This window comes from Anolis sagrei, chromosome 6 (assembly GCF_037176765.1).
Source record: "Anolis sagrei isolate rAnoSag1 chromosome 6, rAnoSag1.mat, whole genome shotgun sequence".
NCBI lineage: Eukaryota > Metazoa > Chordata > Lepidosauria > Squamata > Dactyloidae > Anolis > Anolis sagrei.
Genome location: NC_090026.1, coordinates 24,970,475 through 24,987,597, shown reverse-complemented (window position 1 = coordinate 24,987,597; position 17,123 = coordinate 24,970,475). Strand labels below are relative to the sequence as shown.

The 17,123-nt window shown below is 44.0% G+C and overlaps 1 protein-coding gene across 2 annotated transcripts; it reads left to right on the top strand.

Moving 5' to 3' along the window:
* Window positions 1-4,545: 4,545 nt before the first annotated feature.
* ZSWIM9 (zinc finger SWIM-type containing 9) lies at window positions 4,546-16,608 on the top strand. 2 transcript variants are annotated; one of them, XM_067469955.1, is made up of 4 exons: window positions 4,546-4,683; window positions 7,114-7,229; window positions 11,204-11,456; window positions 12,850-16,608. In XM_067469955.1, exons 3-4 carry the CDS (start codon window positions 11,209-11,211, stop codon window positions 14,219-14,221), a joined length of 1,620 nt encoding a protein of 539 aa, XP_067326056.1. In that variant the 5' UTR covers window positions 4,546-4,683; window positions 7,114-7,229; window positions 11,204-11,208; the 3' UTR covers window positions 14,222-16,608. The 2 variants fall into 2 exon arrangements, with proteins under 2 accessions (XP_067326056.1, XP_060636602.2); XM_060780619.2 differs by lacking the exon at window positions 7,114-7,229.
* Window positions 16,609-17,123: the final 515 nt, after the last annotated feature.

Genomic DNA, 17,123 nt, shown 5'->3' with positions numbered 1-17,123 from the left:
GTCGCAAATCCGAGCTAAATTGGTAAAGTCCACAGTGGATGCTAGAAATGGTTTGGGATTATACAAATCAGACATTTGTTATTGTTATCGTATCGCTGCTACTATAATTATAAAGAACCAGTATATGGAATAAGTTTTAACATTTATATTGGAAATATTTATTGTACTGTTAGAGGTTGTATATCGTTTCATGTCATGGCCTATGGCTGGTACAATAAACCATTTGTTCAACTCCTAGATGAGCAGAAGATGGACTGATGGTTGGGAGCCCACCCCAACCTGGGCTTGAAGTGTCGACCTTTCGACTGGCAAGATTTTCTGCAGCTAGCGGTTTAACCCGCTGTGCTAAAGCCCGGCCCAATATATTTGTATTATATCCCAACTTTTTCACAGTGCAGAACTCAAGGCCTCTTAGAGCAATGAAAGCCAAAAAGTCATAGGATACAGAAGTCAAGCAGCAATTGTGCTAACCAACAAAACCAATTACAAGTGTAAACCATTAAGAACAATAATACTGCAATAAAAAGTACATAATGTATTCTTATATTCTAAGACATGCTTTTCTTCTCAAATAAACAACTTTAAAAGAGAGCTGCATCTTAGAATTGCAGGAACCTTTTAATATATAAAACTAATATATAACTAAAGCTTGTATAACTAAAGCTTTTTTTCTGTTGGGATTAGTGTGCATCTTAGAATTGAAGAAATATGACAATAAACATAGGATTGTTCTGCACATTGGGTTGTATTAATAAAACGTGCAAAAGCTGTCCCCAAGTTAGTATCAAGATAGGTAAAGGTAAAAATTTCCCCTGACATTAAGTCCAGTCGTGTCCAACTCTGGAGGTTGGTGCTCATCTCCATCTCTAAATTGAAGAGCCGGCATTGTCCGTAGACGCCTCCAAGGTCATGTGGCCGGCATGACTGCATGATGTGTCGTTACCTTCCTGCTAGAGTGGTACCTATTGATATACTCACATTGGCATGTTTTTGAACTGCTAGGTTGGCAGAAGCTGGGGCTAACAGCGCGAGCTCATGCAAGATAAGTTTGTCCTTAAGTTGAATATGAATGTAAGTCAAAACAGGTGTAATTTTAAAGTATAATTCCAGCCATTCCAGTGGCGCAGCGAGTTAAACTGCTGAACTGCTGAATTTTCTGACCAAAAGATTAGTGGTCCGAATCCAGTGGGGTGGAGTGAGCTCCTGCTGTTAGCTCCAGCTTCTGCCAACCTAGCAGTTCGAAAACATGCAAATGTGAGTAGATCAATAGCTACTGCTTCTGCGGAAAGGTAAGGGTGCTCCATGTAGTCATGCCGGCCATATGACCTTGGAGGCGTCTACGGACAATGCTGGCTCTTCGGCTTAGAAATAGAGATGAGCACTACCCTCCAGAGTTGGACACGACTAGACTTAATGTCTGGGGAAAACCTTTACCTTATATATGTATATGTATATATTAGCTTGGATAGTATAGGGAAGGGCTAACACCCCTGTGGTGCTTATTTTGCTGTCTGTGCCCCTGTTCAGAAGATTTCACCTTCTGTCCCTGTGATAAACTGGATTTTGAAAAAAAAATGGCTTTTTGTGGATACAAGGATTGTTGATAAAGCTATGTTGAGGCACCTTTCCCCCATGGTAATTCTTTCAAGCGTGAATTTCCTTTCCTGAGAGTAGATTTCTCTCAATTCCTGTTGTCTCAGCCCCATTCTTAAATATGAGTCATTTGTAAGTCAGATGTTTGTAACTTGGAGACAGTTTGTGCATTTATTGAAACATGAAGTAGAAAACAACCAGAACCTGGTTAAACAAAAACTCAAAGGGTGCGCCTACACTGTAGAATTAAAGCAGTTTGACACCACTTTTAACTACCATGTCTGAATGCAATTGAAACCTGAGATTTGCAGTTTGGTGAGGCACCAGCAATAAAACTGTTGTAAAACTATAACTCCCTGATTCCAGATAATTGAGCTATGGCAGTTAAAGTGGTATGAAACTGCACTAACTCTGCAGTGTAGATGTACCTATAGATCAGCACTGAAGTGTTTGCTTCAGCGGTAGTTTTTGGATGTTGCAAAAGTGCAGCAATTTGTTTGTTAATCCTTCATTTGTCGACTTTTTCTTTGTCCAAGAATGGGGAGAGGTGGTTGTTTGATTTTTCTACCTACTGTGCCAGACATAACTTGGCAGGCTTTGGATATGATATACCTACGACTGCGGGAAGGGAGGTGTTGCCACACATTTTAAAGCCAAGCGAGAGAATGTGGAAACCTTGTTGTCTTCTTGAGTGACAGAAATCCTGGCCAATATTTACAGCAGATAAACTGAGGTTGTTTTAGGGTTGCCAAGATCTTCACTTTTCGTGGGGTCATCTCCAAGTGAGAGACAAAGGTACAGTCATCTACTCTTGAGGGGCTTAACTCCAGGCAAAACTGTTGTTGTTGTTAAGTGCCATTGCTATGTGCCAGTCTTCAACTCAGATATGAAAGCAGCAGCTTGCTTGAACTTGCAAGACTTCACTGATGTATTGCTGCAAGCTGCAAAAGCTCTTTTGGAACAGCATTGGATAAAATTGGTAGGGAGGAGGAGATACCCAATGGCACATTTTATGTTACAGAAAATACTATTTCACAAGGTGCCATACATGTATATCAGTATTTCTCAACCTTCCTAATGCCGCAACCCATTAATACGGTTCCTCATGTTTTGATGACCGTCAACCAGAACATTATTTCTGTTGCTACTTCATAACTACTTTTGCTACTGTTGTGAATTGTCATATTAATATCTGATATGCAGGATGTACTTTCATTCACTGGACCAAATTTGGCACAAATACCCGATGCGCCCAAATTTGAATACTGGTGGGGTTGGGGGAGGTGATTTTGTCATTTGGGAGTTGTAGTTGCTGGGATTTATAGTTCACCTACAGTCAAAGAGCATTCTGAACCCCACCAACGATGGAATTGGGCCAACTTACTTACTTACTTAGGCGATCCCTCATTGTCTGAATAGGATAGTCTTCCAAGATCAGTATACTGATGGTGGGTCCGTAGGTGACTGTGGAGTCCTATTCTTTATCTACATGTTCTCCTGCAGTCAGGGGTGGCTCAACCCATTACGCAAAGTAAGCATTCGCAGTATAGTTGATTTTGCCCAGGGGCGCTCTTGAGGGAAAATAGACCTTGACATATGTGAGTGGTAATTACTGGGCTGTATAGTTCACCTAAAAATCAAAGAGCATTCTGAACTCCACCAATGATGGAATTGAACCAAATATGACACACAGAACTCCCATGACGAACAGAAAATATATATCAATGATTGGTTGGGGGGGGGGGGGTGTGCCAAAATACTGTTTGCTTATCGTTGAAAATTACCTAGGACCGCCTCTGCCCGCAGTGAGGGCATTGGTTTCCAGGTGGAAGGCGGTCCCAGTCGGGGTTGGCTTGACGCACCTTCCTCTTGGTACGTTTCTCTCTTTCACCCTCCATTCATGCCTCTTCAAATTCTACAGCACTGCTGGTCACAACTGATCTCCAGCTGGAGCACTCAAGGGCCAAGGCTTCCCAGTTCTCGTTGTCTCCGCCTCAGTTTTTAAGGTTGGCTTTGAGCCCATCTTTAAATCTCTTTTCCTGCCCACTAACATTCCATTTTTTGTTCTTGAGTTCAGAGTAGAGCAACTGCTTTGAAAGACAGTGGTCGAGCATCCAGACAACATGGCCGGTCCAGCGGAGTTGATGGTGGAGGACCATCGCTTAAATGCTGGTGGTCTTTGCTTCTTCCAGCATGCTGACATTTGTCTGCTTGTCTTCCCAAGAGATTTGCAGGATTTTCCGGAGGCAGCGCTGATGGAATCATTCCAGGAGCTGCATGTGACGTCTGTAGACCACGTTTTGCAGGCGTATAGCAGGGTTGGGAGGACAATAGCTTTATAAACAAGCACCTTGGTATCCCTACGGATGCCCCGGTCCTCAAACACTCTCTGATCCATACGGAAAAATGCTGCACTCGCAGAGCTCAGGCAGTGTTGTATTTCAATGTCAATGTTGACTTGGTGGAGAGGTGGCTGCCAAGGTAACAGAAATGGTCAACATTTTCTAATGTTACACAATTAAGCTGTATTTTTGGCATTGGAGAGGAATTGGCTGGTGACTGCTGGAAGAGTACTTTGGTTTTCTTGATGTTCAATGACAGGCCGAGCTTCTCGTATGCTTCTGCGAAGGTGTTAAGAGTGGCTTTGTAGGTCTTCTTCTGAATGCGCACAGACGACGTTGTCATCAGCATACTTGAGTTCTATAACAGATGTTGTCGTAAACTTGGTTGTGGCTTTCAGTCGGCTGAGATTAAATAGCTTGCCATCTGAGAATTGGGCCAAACTTCCCACACAGAACCCCCATGTCCAACAGAAAATACTGCATTTTTTGATGGTATTTGGCAACCATTTCATTTAGGTGATGCTCTTTCTGATGAATCCAGCAGAGGGCGCCTGTCCTTCTCTTCCTAGCATCGCTTTGGTGTCTTTCCGGGACCTCCGGCAGGGGGCGCTCGAGAGCCGTGCTTCCTTCTCTCGCCTGGCATCACCAAAGCAGGAAGGCAGAGCGCTGGGGGGTTTCTTCCGGCCTGGTTGCAACTTGCAACCTCAAACCCAGTGGATCCAAGACAACAAGGGAGGCATTCCTTCAGGTACGAGTCCAAAAATCCCTGTCTTTCTGGAAGGACACAAAAGCCGGGACTGAGACAAATTGGGGGTGTGATCTCTGTCCACTAAACGGCTGCCCCCCCCCCCCACCCTCCAGGGATGCAAGCACATGCATTCATTTGCATGCTTTTTGCATGCATGTATGTCTCTTTTAGCATCTCCTTTTGAGTTCTTATATTTCAAACGCTTCTATGTACATATAACTACAGGAAGATTCCACCTGAACATTAGGAAGATCTTCCTCACTGTGAGAGTTGTTCAGCAGTGGAACTCTCTGCCCTGGAGTGTGGTGGAGGCTTCTTCTTTGGAGGTTTTTAAGCAGAGGCTGGATGGCCATCTGTCGGGGGTGCTTTGAATATGTTTTTCCTGCTTCTTGGCATGGAGTTGGACTGGATGGCCCATGAGTCTCTTCCAACTCTATGATTCTATAATGTTATGTTCTCTGGAAGTATATAAGCAGAGACTGGGTGGCCATCTGTCGGGGTGCTTTGATTGTGTGTTCCAGCATGGCAGGGAGTTGGACTGGATGGCCCACGAGGTCTCTTCCAACTCTATGATTCTATAATGTTATGTTCTCTGGAAGTATATAAGCAAGAGACTGGGTGGCCATCTGTTGGGGGTGCTTTGATTGTGTGTTCCAGCATGGCAGGGTGTTGGACTGGATGGTCCATGAGGTCTCTTCCAACTCTATGATTCTATGTTATGTTCTCAGGAAGTGTATAAGCAAAGACTGGGTGGCCATCTGTCGGGGGTGCTTTGATTGTGTGTTCCAGCATGGCAGGGGGTTGGACTGGATGGCCCACGAGGTCTCTTCCAACTCTATGAGTCTGTAATGTTATGTTCTCTGGAAATATATAAGCAGAGACTGGGTGGCCATCTGTCGGGGGTGTTTTGATTCTGTGTTCCGGCATGGCAGGGGGTTGGACTGGATGGCCCATGAGATCTCTTCCAACTCTATGATTCCATGATGTTATGTTCTCTGAAAGTATGTAAGCAGAGACTGGGTGGTCATCTGTCAGGGGTGTTTTGATTGTGTGTTCCAGCATGGAAGGGTGTTGGACTGGATGGCCCATGAGGTCTCTTCCAACTCTATGATTCTATAATGTTATGTTCTCTGAAAGTATATAAGCAGATACTGGTGGCCATCTGTCGGAGGTGCTTAGATTGGGTGTTGCAGCATGGCAGGGGGTTGCACTGGATGGCCCACTTGAGGGCCTCTTCCAACTCTATATTTCTGTGTCTGTTTTTGCATTTCATGTGAGTTCTGCAATAAAATAATAATATAATTATAATAATATAATATAATATACAAACCTCACAAACTCTGTGGAGGCAAAACGTCAGGAGAGAATGCTCATGGCCATACAGCCCGAAAGATCTACAACAACCCAATAATATATTTGTTTTAGCACATAAAAACTTGAACTGCACTGCACACCTCCCACTTCACATCATTTGATCCTTATAGCATTATGTCATAATTAGTAACCTCTTTGGGTTGATTATTACAGGTTGAGCTCCCCTTATCCAGAATTCTAAAATCCAAAACTTTCTATAGGTGGGTTGCTGCGAGTTTTCCGGGCTGTGAGTTTTCCAGAAGCATTCTCTCCTAATGTTTCGCCAGTATCTATGGCAGGCATCCTCATAGGTTGTGAGGTCATTGGTGGCTGAGATAGCAATATTTTTTCTTTCTGGTGGTTCACTGTCCATTGTTTCATTAAAAATATTCTGCATAAAATTATCCTTAGGCTATGTTTGTAAAGTGTATGTGAAACAGCTGTGAAGTTTGTGTTCAGACTTGCGTTACATCTCCAAGATATCTCATGAGTCCCCTCGGGGAGCACTCTAACAACTACCATGTCAGACTACACAGCGAAGCCATTGACATCCACAAGCATGTGGACAATTTCAACAGAAAGGAGGAAACCATGAAAATAAACAAAAACTGTCTATCAGTATTTTTTAAAAAACCTCTGAAATCAGTACAGTAAATAAAGAACAACACTCTGAAAACAGGGGAATTCCAGACAAGAAGCAATCAAGGCCAGCTAACACCTCCCAACAAAGGATTCCTCCACATAGGAAGCAGCCAAGTTTTGGAGCTGCAAGGCCATTCAATGCTAATCAAGGTGACCAATTGCAACATTCACACTTGCCTCAAACAGACAAGAGTTCTTTCTCCCACCCTGGACATTCCACAGATATATAGACCCCACGTTTGTAGTTTCCAACAGACCTCACAACCTCTGAAGATGCTATAAATGTTGGCAAAACGTCAGGAGAGAATGCTTCCGGAACATGGCCATACAGTCCGGAAAACACACAGCAATCCTGTTGTTGTTGTTGTTATTTGTATACACATCAAATTATTCTTAAATGTACTAATTTGACCCAGTTTCTTTTTTCTTCTGCAGACTACTTTTACTTTGAAGAGTGAGTGGCAAGACAACCCAGTTCAGAAAAAAACGCATCATTAGTGGAGGTCACAGTTTCTTTGGTTGTGGGTAAACTACAACTCCCAGAAAGGAAGGTCAGTCCCCCCCCCCCCCCCAACCCTAGCCGCCAGTAATCAGATTTCAGCATATCAGATATGTGTGCCAAGTTTGGTCCAGATCCATCGTTGTTTGGGTTCACAGTGCTCTCTGGTTGTAGGTGAACTGCAACTCCCCCAAATCAAGGAGAATTTCTCCCAAAGACCTTCAGTATTTTTTGCTGGTCAGCGGGGCTCTGTGTGCCACGTTTGGTCCAATTACATCTTTGGTGGAGTGCTCATTGTTTGCAGGTGAACTATATATCCCAGTACCTACAACCAGGCCTGTAGCGAGGGGGTAGTTTTAGGGGTTCAACCCCCCCCCCCCGCAATGTTTCAGATTTTTTTAAAAAAACCTGGTTTACTCATGAATTTTAACTGGTTAACCAAATCCCCATGCTAAGTCTATGAGATGCAAAAAATTAAGAGTCCCTCCAGAACTGTAAGCACTATCTCAAGCAAATATTGACAATTTATTCACACTGTCATTACTTGCAGCAATAGCAGATGTAGTGAAGCAACCAAGCAACTCATTAAGGAGGCCAGACTTGGTGGAGGTGGTTGACAGGGGTGGAGCTGCAGGCTATTGAAGGTTGCTCTCCCCCCTGCTGTGCTCTTTGCTTCAGCGTGAGCTAGGAGGCAGGTTTCAACCCCCCCCCCCCCCCCCAAAATTTCAACCCTCTCCGAATTTTTTTTCTGGCTATGGCCCTGCCTACAACTTGAAAATGTCCAGGCCAATTCCCCTAAAAATGCACCAGTATTCAAATCTGGGCATATTGGGTATGCATACCAAGTTTGGTCCAGATCCATTATTATTTGGATCCATAGTGCGCTCTGGATGTAGGTGAACTACAACTCCTATAAATCCCTCCAAAGACCTCCAGTATGGTTGTTAGTCATGGATGTTCTGTGTGCCAAGTTAGTTCCGGATCCATCACTGGTGAAGTTCAAAGTGCTCTTAGATTGCAGGTGAACTATACATCCCAGTACCTACAACTCCTATAAATTGTGGTGAATTCTCCCCAAACCTCTCCAGTATGTTCAGGTGCTGATCCATTCCTCTGTTTACTGTGTGCCATAGAAAAGAATAGGAAAGGGTTAAGGGAGAGGCAGTGGGCAGGGTCATGCAAATTCCACACCAATGGAGAGAGTAAGAGACACTAGGGTGCCTATGGTGGAGGAAACACATAAAATCTAGGATGAAATTGTCCCCATATGAAAGCCTTCAGTTGGGTGGTGGGTAGTATGGTATGTGTGGAGAACATTGGCAGGGCTGTTGTACATGTTCATGGTGCTCACTGTAACCTGTAATGTCATTGGAGGGAGGGCCATTGGTGTCTCCTGAGCAGTGGGAGCTATAGCTGTTTGTGTAGGCAGGAGCTTGTCTGTGTAAGTGGACACCCCAGCTACACACACATACATATTTTCACCTTTATTATTTGTATAGATTGCGTTCCATCATATGCTGCATATTTACATTTGTGATTACTAAATAGTGGAGTGCAACCAACTTGCTTTTGCTTTTGGGAGAATTCTCTAAGCATGGAAGAGATCATCTTTACCAACACCACCTTCTTTCCTCCTCCCTTGTTCCACCTTCAGAAATGCTCTTCTGCCTCCAAAATCTTCCATGGACAGATGGAGCTATTCTATCTGCAGAAGGAAGATCTGGAGCCAAGCCAGTGTTTACATAGCACTTCTAAATACTCGAGACATAACATGCACTTTCAAGGCGATATGGAAATATACATCTTGTCGGAAAACGTAATTTGAAGGGAAGGGTGACCGGTTGAGGCACAACTACATTTTAGTGATAGTATAGCCATAAGCATACATTTCGGATTCCACAATTCTTTGCATGTTTATTTAGTTGTGCAGTTGGCCCTCCATATCCACAAATTCTGCATTTACGTATTCAGCCATTTATGGCTTGGAAATATTCACTGCTAAAATTGCAAAAAGCAAACGATTTCACTCTGCCATGATATATAATGGGAGTTGAGCAACCTCAGAGTCTGGTATCCACAGAGGATCCTAAAACTCCAGCAGATTCCAAGTACCCACTATAAATTGCAACAATCAGTGGGGTTTATTCCCAGGTAAGCAGGCACAGAACTACATTACAAGTCTGATTGGTTTCAGTGAGAAATTAAGGCCCTGTCTACACTGTCCTTATATCCTAGGATCTGATCCCAAATTATTTGCTTATCCCAGATTATATGGCAGTGGAGACTCACGTCTTGGAACGTGTGGTGGCCTCACAACTCCAGATGTTCTTGGAGGACACTGATTATCTGGTTCCAGTGCAGGGTGGCTTTCAGCCAGGACATGGAACTAAAACAGCCTTGGTCGCCTTTGTAGAAGATCTGCATAGGAAACTTGACAGGGGAGTATCCCTGTAGTTCTCCTGGGCCTCTCAGCGACCTTTAATACTGTAGACCATGGTATCTTTCCGGGACACCATGCTAGAATGGGTCTTGGAGGTACTGTTTTACAGTGGCTCTGGTCCTTCCTGGAGGGATGCTCCCAGAAGATGTTGGTGGTTACCTTCTTGATTTACAACCATTGACCTGTGGGGTCCTGCAGGTTCAATACTACCCCTTATGTTGATTAACATCTACATGAAGCCACTGGGAGAGATCATTTGGAGTTTTGGAGATGGATGCCATCTGTATGCAGGTGACGTCCAACTTTATCACTTCCCACCTGCTACTAAGGAAGCTGTTCAGGTCCTGGCAGCTGTGATGGCCTGGATGAGAGTGAACAAATTGAAACTGAATCCAGACAAGACAGAGGTCCTCCTGGTCAGGATGTAACCCAGGGTCTAGGGTTACATCCTGTGCTGGATGGGGTTATACTCTCCCTGAAGACTCATGTTCGCAGCTTGGGAGTGATCCTGGATTCATCATTGAGCCTGGAACCCCAGGTTTTGACAGTGGCCAGGGGAGCATTCGCACAATTAAAACTTGTGTGCCAGCTGTGCCACCTTGGGAAGTCAGACTTTGCCACTGTGGTCCTTGCTCTGCTCACATCCTGAATAGATTACTCCAACATGCTCTATGTGGTGTTGCCTTCGAAGACTGTTCGAAAGCTTCAAATGATTGCAACAGATTGCAGCCAGGTTGATCACTGGAGCGGCATACAGGGAGCTCCACTGGACTCCAGTGCGCTACAGAGCACAATTCAAAGTGCTGGCTTTAGCCTATAAAGCCCTAAACAGTTCCAGCCCAGTTTATCTGTCTGACAGTATCTCCCATTATGAACCATCTCAGAGATTAAGATCATCTGGGAAGACCCTGTTCTCGGTCCCGTCTCCTTCACAGGTGCGTCTGGTGGGAACAAGAGACAGGGCCTTCTCAGTGGTGGCACCTCAGCTCTTGAACTCCCTCCCCAGTGATATTAAAGCAGTTCCCTCTCTCCTGGCCTTCAAAAGGAAAGTGAAAAACTGGTCCTGGGGTCAAGCCTTTGGAGATTAACTACAATGTAATAATAGCTATGGAATTATGTGCAATTACTTTTGGAATGGCCCCAGATTACGACTGTGGATGGTGTTAGTTGTAATAGTGCTTGTAGTGCTTTATATGTTTTAATGTGCATTTAATTTTAATTTTAAATCTTTAACTTAATGTATTTTAATTGTTTGTTGTTCAAAGGCATTGAATAGTTGCCATATTTAAAGCTGCATTGAGTCCCTTTCGCGGTAGAGAAAGGCAGGATACAAATAGAGTAAATAAATCAATAAATGTTATCCATTTCAAAGCAGATAACCTGGGATCAAACCCTGAGATATAAGGACAATGTAGAAGGGGCCTAAGGTTGCAATCCTGTAATTAATCAGGAAATAAACTCTGTTGGATTCAATGAGATTCCGAAAATGTGTCTAGAACTGCCTTGCTAAGCATGTTTTATGGCCTTGTCATCTTCAGCTTCTTTTGTTTTTTATTATGTCATTGATTTCTTTGCTCTGCTTGCAGGTGCCATGGGGGACTTGGGCCTAGGCCGGGAATTCCATACCTGGCACCAGTTCAGCCTCTTTTTCGATGACTGGTGTGAAAAGCACAAGGTGCTGTTCATCATTGCCAGCCTGAAGCCACTCGTCTCCCTTCGCCAGAACCCACCACCTTATCAGCCCAACTTGGCTGAGATACTCCGCTTCCGTTATGTGCGTCTTGTCTGCAAACACAGCGGGACCTATGTTGGACAAAGCATGGTGCAACGGAACCACCAGTAAGTTGGTTTTAGTATGAATATGATTATTACATAATACTCTGTATTATATTGTGTGAGAGAGGATAGGACCCTGCTCCAAAATACTTGCAATATAAAATTCATCAAAGGTAAAGGTTTCCCCTGACATTAAGCCTATTCTGGGGGGTGGTGCTCATCTCAGTTTCTAAGTTGAAGAGATTACATTGTCCGTAGACACCTCCAAGGTCATGTGGCTAGCATGACTGCATGGAGCGCCGTTACCTTCCCACAAAAGTGGTACCTATTGATCTACTCACATTTGCATGTTTTCAAACTTCTGGGTTGGCAGAAGCTGGGGCTAACAGCGGGATATCACCCCACTCCCCAGATTCGAACCGCCAACCTTTCGGTCAGCAAGTTCAGCAGCTCAGTGGTGTAACCTGCTGTGCCACGAGGGAGCCCATCAAATTCATTATTGGAGTAATAACAGAACGGGGGGGAGGAATAAATTGGAAAACAGTATTGTATTGTCAAAAGCTTTCATGCCTGGAATCACTGGGTTGTTTTAAGTTTTTTTGGGCTATATGGTCATGTTATAGAAGCATTCTCTCCTGACATTTCGCTTGCATCTATGGCAAGCATCCTCAGAGGTTGTGAGGTCAACAGTGAGGAAGACAGTATTGCTTGTCATCAGATCCTGTTAGTAGCTGGAGTTTCCATGAAATTGCAAGAAGATTGTGTTCAACATTTTATTTATTTGTTTGTTTAATTTATTTATTGTGTCAGTAGCGAACCAAAACAGTTGTATTGCATTAAAAACAAACAAAACACAAAGTTTGCAGGCTTGGTATTCTATTAAATCTCCTTTGACCAGTAGCTGGCCACTTGGAGTGCCTCTGGTGTTGCTGCAAGAAGGTCCTCCATTGTGCATGTGGCAGGGCTCAGGTTGCATTGTAGGAGGTGGTCTGTGGTAAACCATGACACGAGGAACTGTATTAACAGGGCACAGCATTAGGAAGGTTGAGAACCATTGGAATAAGGCAAACATTCTTGGGCACCTTGCTCCGATTGCAAAAACTAAAAGAAGATGTTGTTCTGTCCTATTTCAGCCATGGATGGCAACTCTTTTATAGGCCCACAGGGGTAGTTCTCATGCTGGGTATGTAGTTCATGCTGTGACATAGAAGGGTTTGGTGGGCCAAAACTTCCAGAATCTCATCCATGCATAAAGGTATGAATGGTCACTTTCAGTTGAATGTGATTATCAAATTCTGTGAGCTCTATACGTGAAGGGATGTTGTGGGATAGAGCATGTCTTCCACCCACTGCTTTGTCACTAGTTTTTTGCTTTATGTGTGTTTGAGTGATTGCCTGAACTGTTGTTACTTGTTATCTGATCGATTACCCCATTTGATCTCCTTCTCTCTTACAGATGTGAAAAGATTGACTGCCCAGCTGCCATCACACTGCGCTTAGGCCCCAAGAAGGACCGCCTGGTGGTGATTGAGTCCAACCTAGAGCACAGCCACCACTTGTCTGAGCTGGAGTTCTCCCGTTATTTCAAGCGGCACCAGCTGACAGCTAGCCTGGGGTTGCCCATCCGTATTACCAACAACATATCGAAGCGCTTCCTGACACCAGACCTTATCTGGAGCCTGGGGGACTATAGCAAAGCAAAAGACAAGGGCTTGTGTGAGCTCCTGGCCATTCTGGATGGGCTCTTCAAGGCTGATGGGGGCGCTAAGGTCAAAATGGTGTTCCAGGAGGATGTGGCTGTGCTCGATCGCATCTTCCTGGCCACCTCACACATGCTCAAACTGGTGCAACGCTTCCCAGCTCGCCTTTTTCTGGAACGTGCTGCCTGTCTCAATGCAGAATTTGAACTCCATACAATATTGTGCCAAGACGCCAATGGACGTGGTCGTGAGGTGGCTTATTGCCTGGCACGACAGGGGCTACCTGACCTCCTTATATTTATGGTGGCCTCTTTGGTGCAGAGTGTCCCAGACATTAAATTGCAGGTGAAGGTGATCACAGTTGGGGCTGGCGCGACTGGTCTGGATGCAGTAGAGGAGGTGTTGCCATGTGCCCAGGTGCAAATCTGTCGCTTTCAGGTCTTGGAGATCCTCTATCTCAAGGCCTCTGAATTGGCTGTGCCAAATGAGGACCAGATCCGCAATCTGCTGCTCAACCTGGCAAACTCTGACTCACCCCAGGTCTATTGCCAGTACCTGAGTGACCTAGAAAATGTGGCTCCATCCTCCTTTCTACAGTACATCCTGGAGTGCTGGCACCCCCACAAAGACATGTGGGTAGAGTGTTGGGCCTTTGAGAAAAACCAGGAATGTTCCTTTCTGGACCACTTTGAGGCCCATCGCCACAAGCTTCAGGTGGTGCTCAGATCCCCTATAGCACTGGCTGCTTGTCTACAAGGCCTCCTAGGACTCCAGACTTTACAGATGGAGAAGTCAACATTCAACGTGGCTCCTGTGGCTGAGTTGTACCGAACTGCCTGCCTGTCTGACGGCACCGAGCTGATTGCCGAGGAATTGGACTTGTTGCCCCATGCACACTTTGAGCTGAAAGAGACACCAAAGGGATACCTGTTGGAAGAACACACCTGCTCTTTTCTAGTAAACCAGGATATGGCCGCTTGCAGCTGCTCCATTTACTTGACTCGCAGGCTGCCATGCCGACACATCTTCGCCGTACGCCTTTGGGTTGGGGAGTCTTTGTTCGACCCCAGCTTGCTGCCTAACTTGCGAGACAAACATCAAGAAACCACAGTCCAGGATGAATGCTAGCTGTCGGACACATTGGACCAAGTCTCAGTTTCATAATGTGCCATAGTCACCACTGGGAAAAGTTACTTGTTTGGATGCAAGTCTAAGACTACCCTCCCTGTTGTGCTGGCCAGGGGAATTCTGGGACTTGCGGTCCAAACTGTTAGAGAAAATTACCCTAAAATATACAGCAGAGCATCCAAAAGCAAACAGGATACAAAAGTTGAGCACCAGCTCATTTGTGAGGAGAGTGTGAAGTGCCATGTGATGTGGCTGTAAAGAATTCAGAGCTTAGGCAAGCAAAGATGCAGAGTTTAATCACAAAAGATTTATTTACATCAAAAAACCACAGTCCAAGATGAATGCTAGCTGTCGGTCAAGTCTCAGTGGGTCAAGTCTCAGCTTAATAAATGGGCCATATTCACCACTGGGAAAAGTTACTTGTTTTGATACAAGTCTAAGACTACCCTCCCTGTTGTGCTGGCTAGGGAATTCCGGGACTTGCAGTCCAAACAGTTAGGGAAAACTACCCTAAAATATACAGCAGAGCATCCAAAAACAAACAGGATACAAAAGTTGAGCACCAGCTCATTAGCGAGGAGAGTGTGAAGTGCCATGTGATTGGCTGTAAGGAATTCAGAGCTTAGGAAGCAAACATGCAGAGTCCAATCTTAAAAAATCACAAAAGGTTTATTTACAATAATAAGAAATAACTGCATAAGCTACTCTAACACCCATGTCTTCTAAGATTTCAAGAGAGGGAAAAACACCAATCACTACATCTCTCCTGACCCACAAGCAGAGAGAGATCTCAAAGCACACAGCACATACTCTCCATACTGAAATGTAAGGTCAGATTCAAAAAACGTGCAGTACATTTTTTTTCCATTTTGAACAACCAATCAGAATGAGAGCAAAAACTGTCATACAAAAGACATGCGGGAAGGGAATTCCCTCAGCCTATACTAAACTAACTGCTCATTGAGGACTTGAGCCTTGGGCAGTGTGGGGTTGAATCCCAACACAATCAAGGAGTGTTTCATATGCACTGGATAGCTGGGCAGAGTTCTGGTGACCACCGCAATCATTATCATTCTTTGCTGCAAAGAAAATATTGGTCTCATTGGACTGTCATGCACCGTTGAGTTGAAGCAACCCAGTCTGTGGAAGCAAACTGAAAGCAGGCTAATAATCAGGGACAAACTGCCATGCCTACCCATGTGCAAACCAGATGGCTCAGGTGCTAAGAAATATCATATATGAGCCACCATAATCAGAGTTGCTGAGACACAGTCAGCTTACACAGCTCTTCTAGAGAAAAGGAAACAAATAAGTACAGTTTAAAGCAGTCCATCCTCATGTTCTCTAATTTGTGAGTTGGCAACTCTTCCCCCCATTGTACTAGGGACCAGTATCGATGTGTATCCATGGGGTATAAATGCTTTTTTCTTCTTGGAAATTTGCCAAGGACTAGCACTGCTCCACAAACCAGTACTTTTGAATAGCATTGATTTAAAATAGAGTTGATGTCACGAAGTTTGTAGACCACTACTGTGAATTTTTAGACTTATAATAATAATAGTAGCAACAGCAACAACATGCTTTATTTATTACTGACACTTAGGCAATAGTTTGTTCTGCAAATCAAAGCACAATGTTCTGTAAAGCCAAATTATGGCTGTTTTTGGTCAGCAGAGTGAGCTAAGACTAGGTTCTTGTGGGTTTTTTCGGGCTATAGGGCCATGTTCTAGAGGCATTTCTCCTGACGTTTCGCCTGCATCTATGGCAAGCATCCTCAGGAGAAATGCCTCTAGAACATGGCCCTGTAGCCCGAAAAAACCCACAAAAACCTAGTGATTCCAGCCATGAAAGCCTTCGACAATACATTGAGCTAAGACTCCTTTTAAAAAATCTGTTCCATTGTGGTGGAAGTTTTCTAACAAAAAAAGCTAGATTCTGTATCCAGTATGTCATCTATGTGGACTTAAGTTACACCCAAGTAGTCTAAAATCACTGGACATATATATGTAACTGCTTAGGATTAGGTGGTTAAGCACAATTGCTTAGTCTGTATAACTTATTCTGCTTTGTTTAGCTATGAGAAGGGTTCAAGAGTTTTGCGCAAACAAGTTTTCCATCTCCCCCCCCCCCCCAACAATTTAGCCTAATTTTAGATATTTGAAAATGATATTTTAAAGATTTAATATGTTAGTAATTATGTGGACATATTTTACGTTTTGTTCATTTATGTTGATTTATAATTTACTGAGTTATTTCTGATTTGTCTATGGATTTTTTTAATGTATTATTGTTGACATTGAATGTTTGCCATTGTATATTTTGTTGTGAGCTGCCCTGAGTCCTTTCAGGAAGATAGGACAGGCTATAAATAAAGTTTAATTCATTCAGTCAGTCATTCATCCTTTGACCACTGGGGATTCTGCTCAACTCTACTGTTTTTATTTAGCTTCTGAAATGCCATACGATTTGGTCATTTTCAAATACAGTGATCTCTTGGTATCAATTGGATTTTGTGCCAGGACCCACAGTGGATACCAAAATCAAGTTTTATTATGTACAGTAGTCTCGTTTGTATAATGATAATAGCAAGGTTTGCTTTTTAGATTCTGTTTTTTATATACTATATATATCCCCACCAATGATGGACCTGGACAAAACTTGTCACACGGAACCCCCAGAACATACTGGAGGTTATAGTTCACCCTGTATCCAGAGAGCACTCTGAAGCCCACCAATGATGGATCTGGACCAAACTAGGCACACAGATCCAACGTGGCCAACTTTGAATACTGGTGGGGGTTTGGAGTGATTGACCTTGGAATCTAGGAGTTGTGGTTCACCCACATACAGAGAGCACTGAACCTAGCTGACAACAGATCCGGACCAAACTTGGCACACAGAC

Bases quoted from the DNA above. Each gene is read 5' to 3' on its own strand.
- ZSWIM9 (XM_060780619.2), top strand. From the start codon at position 11,209: ATGGGGGACTTGGGCCTAGGCCGGGAATTCCATACCTGGCACCAGTTC. The intron at 11,457-12,849 runs GTAAGTTGGTTT...TCTCTCTTACAG, and splicing joins ATGGTGCAACGGAACCACCA to ATGTGAAAAGATTGACTGCC.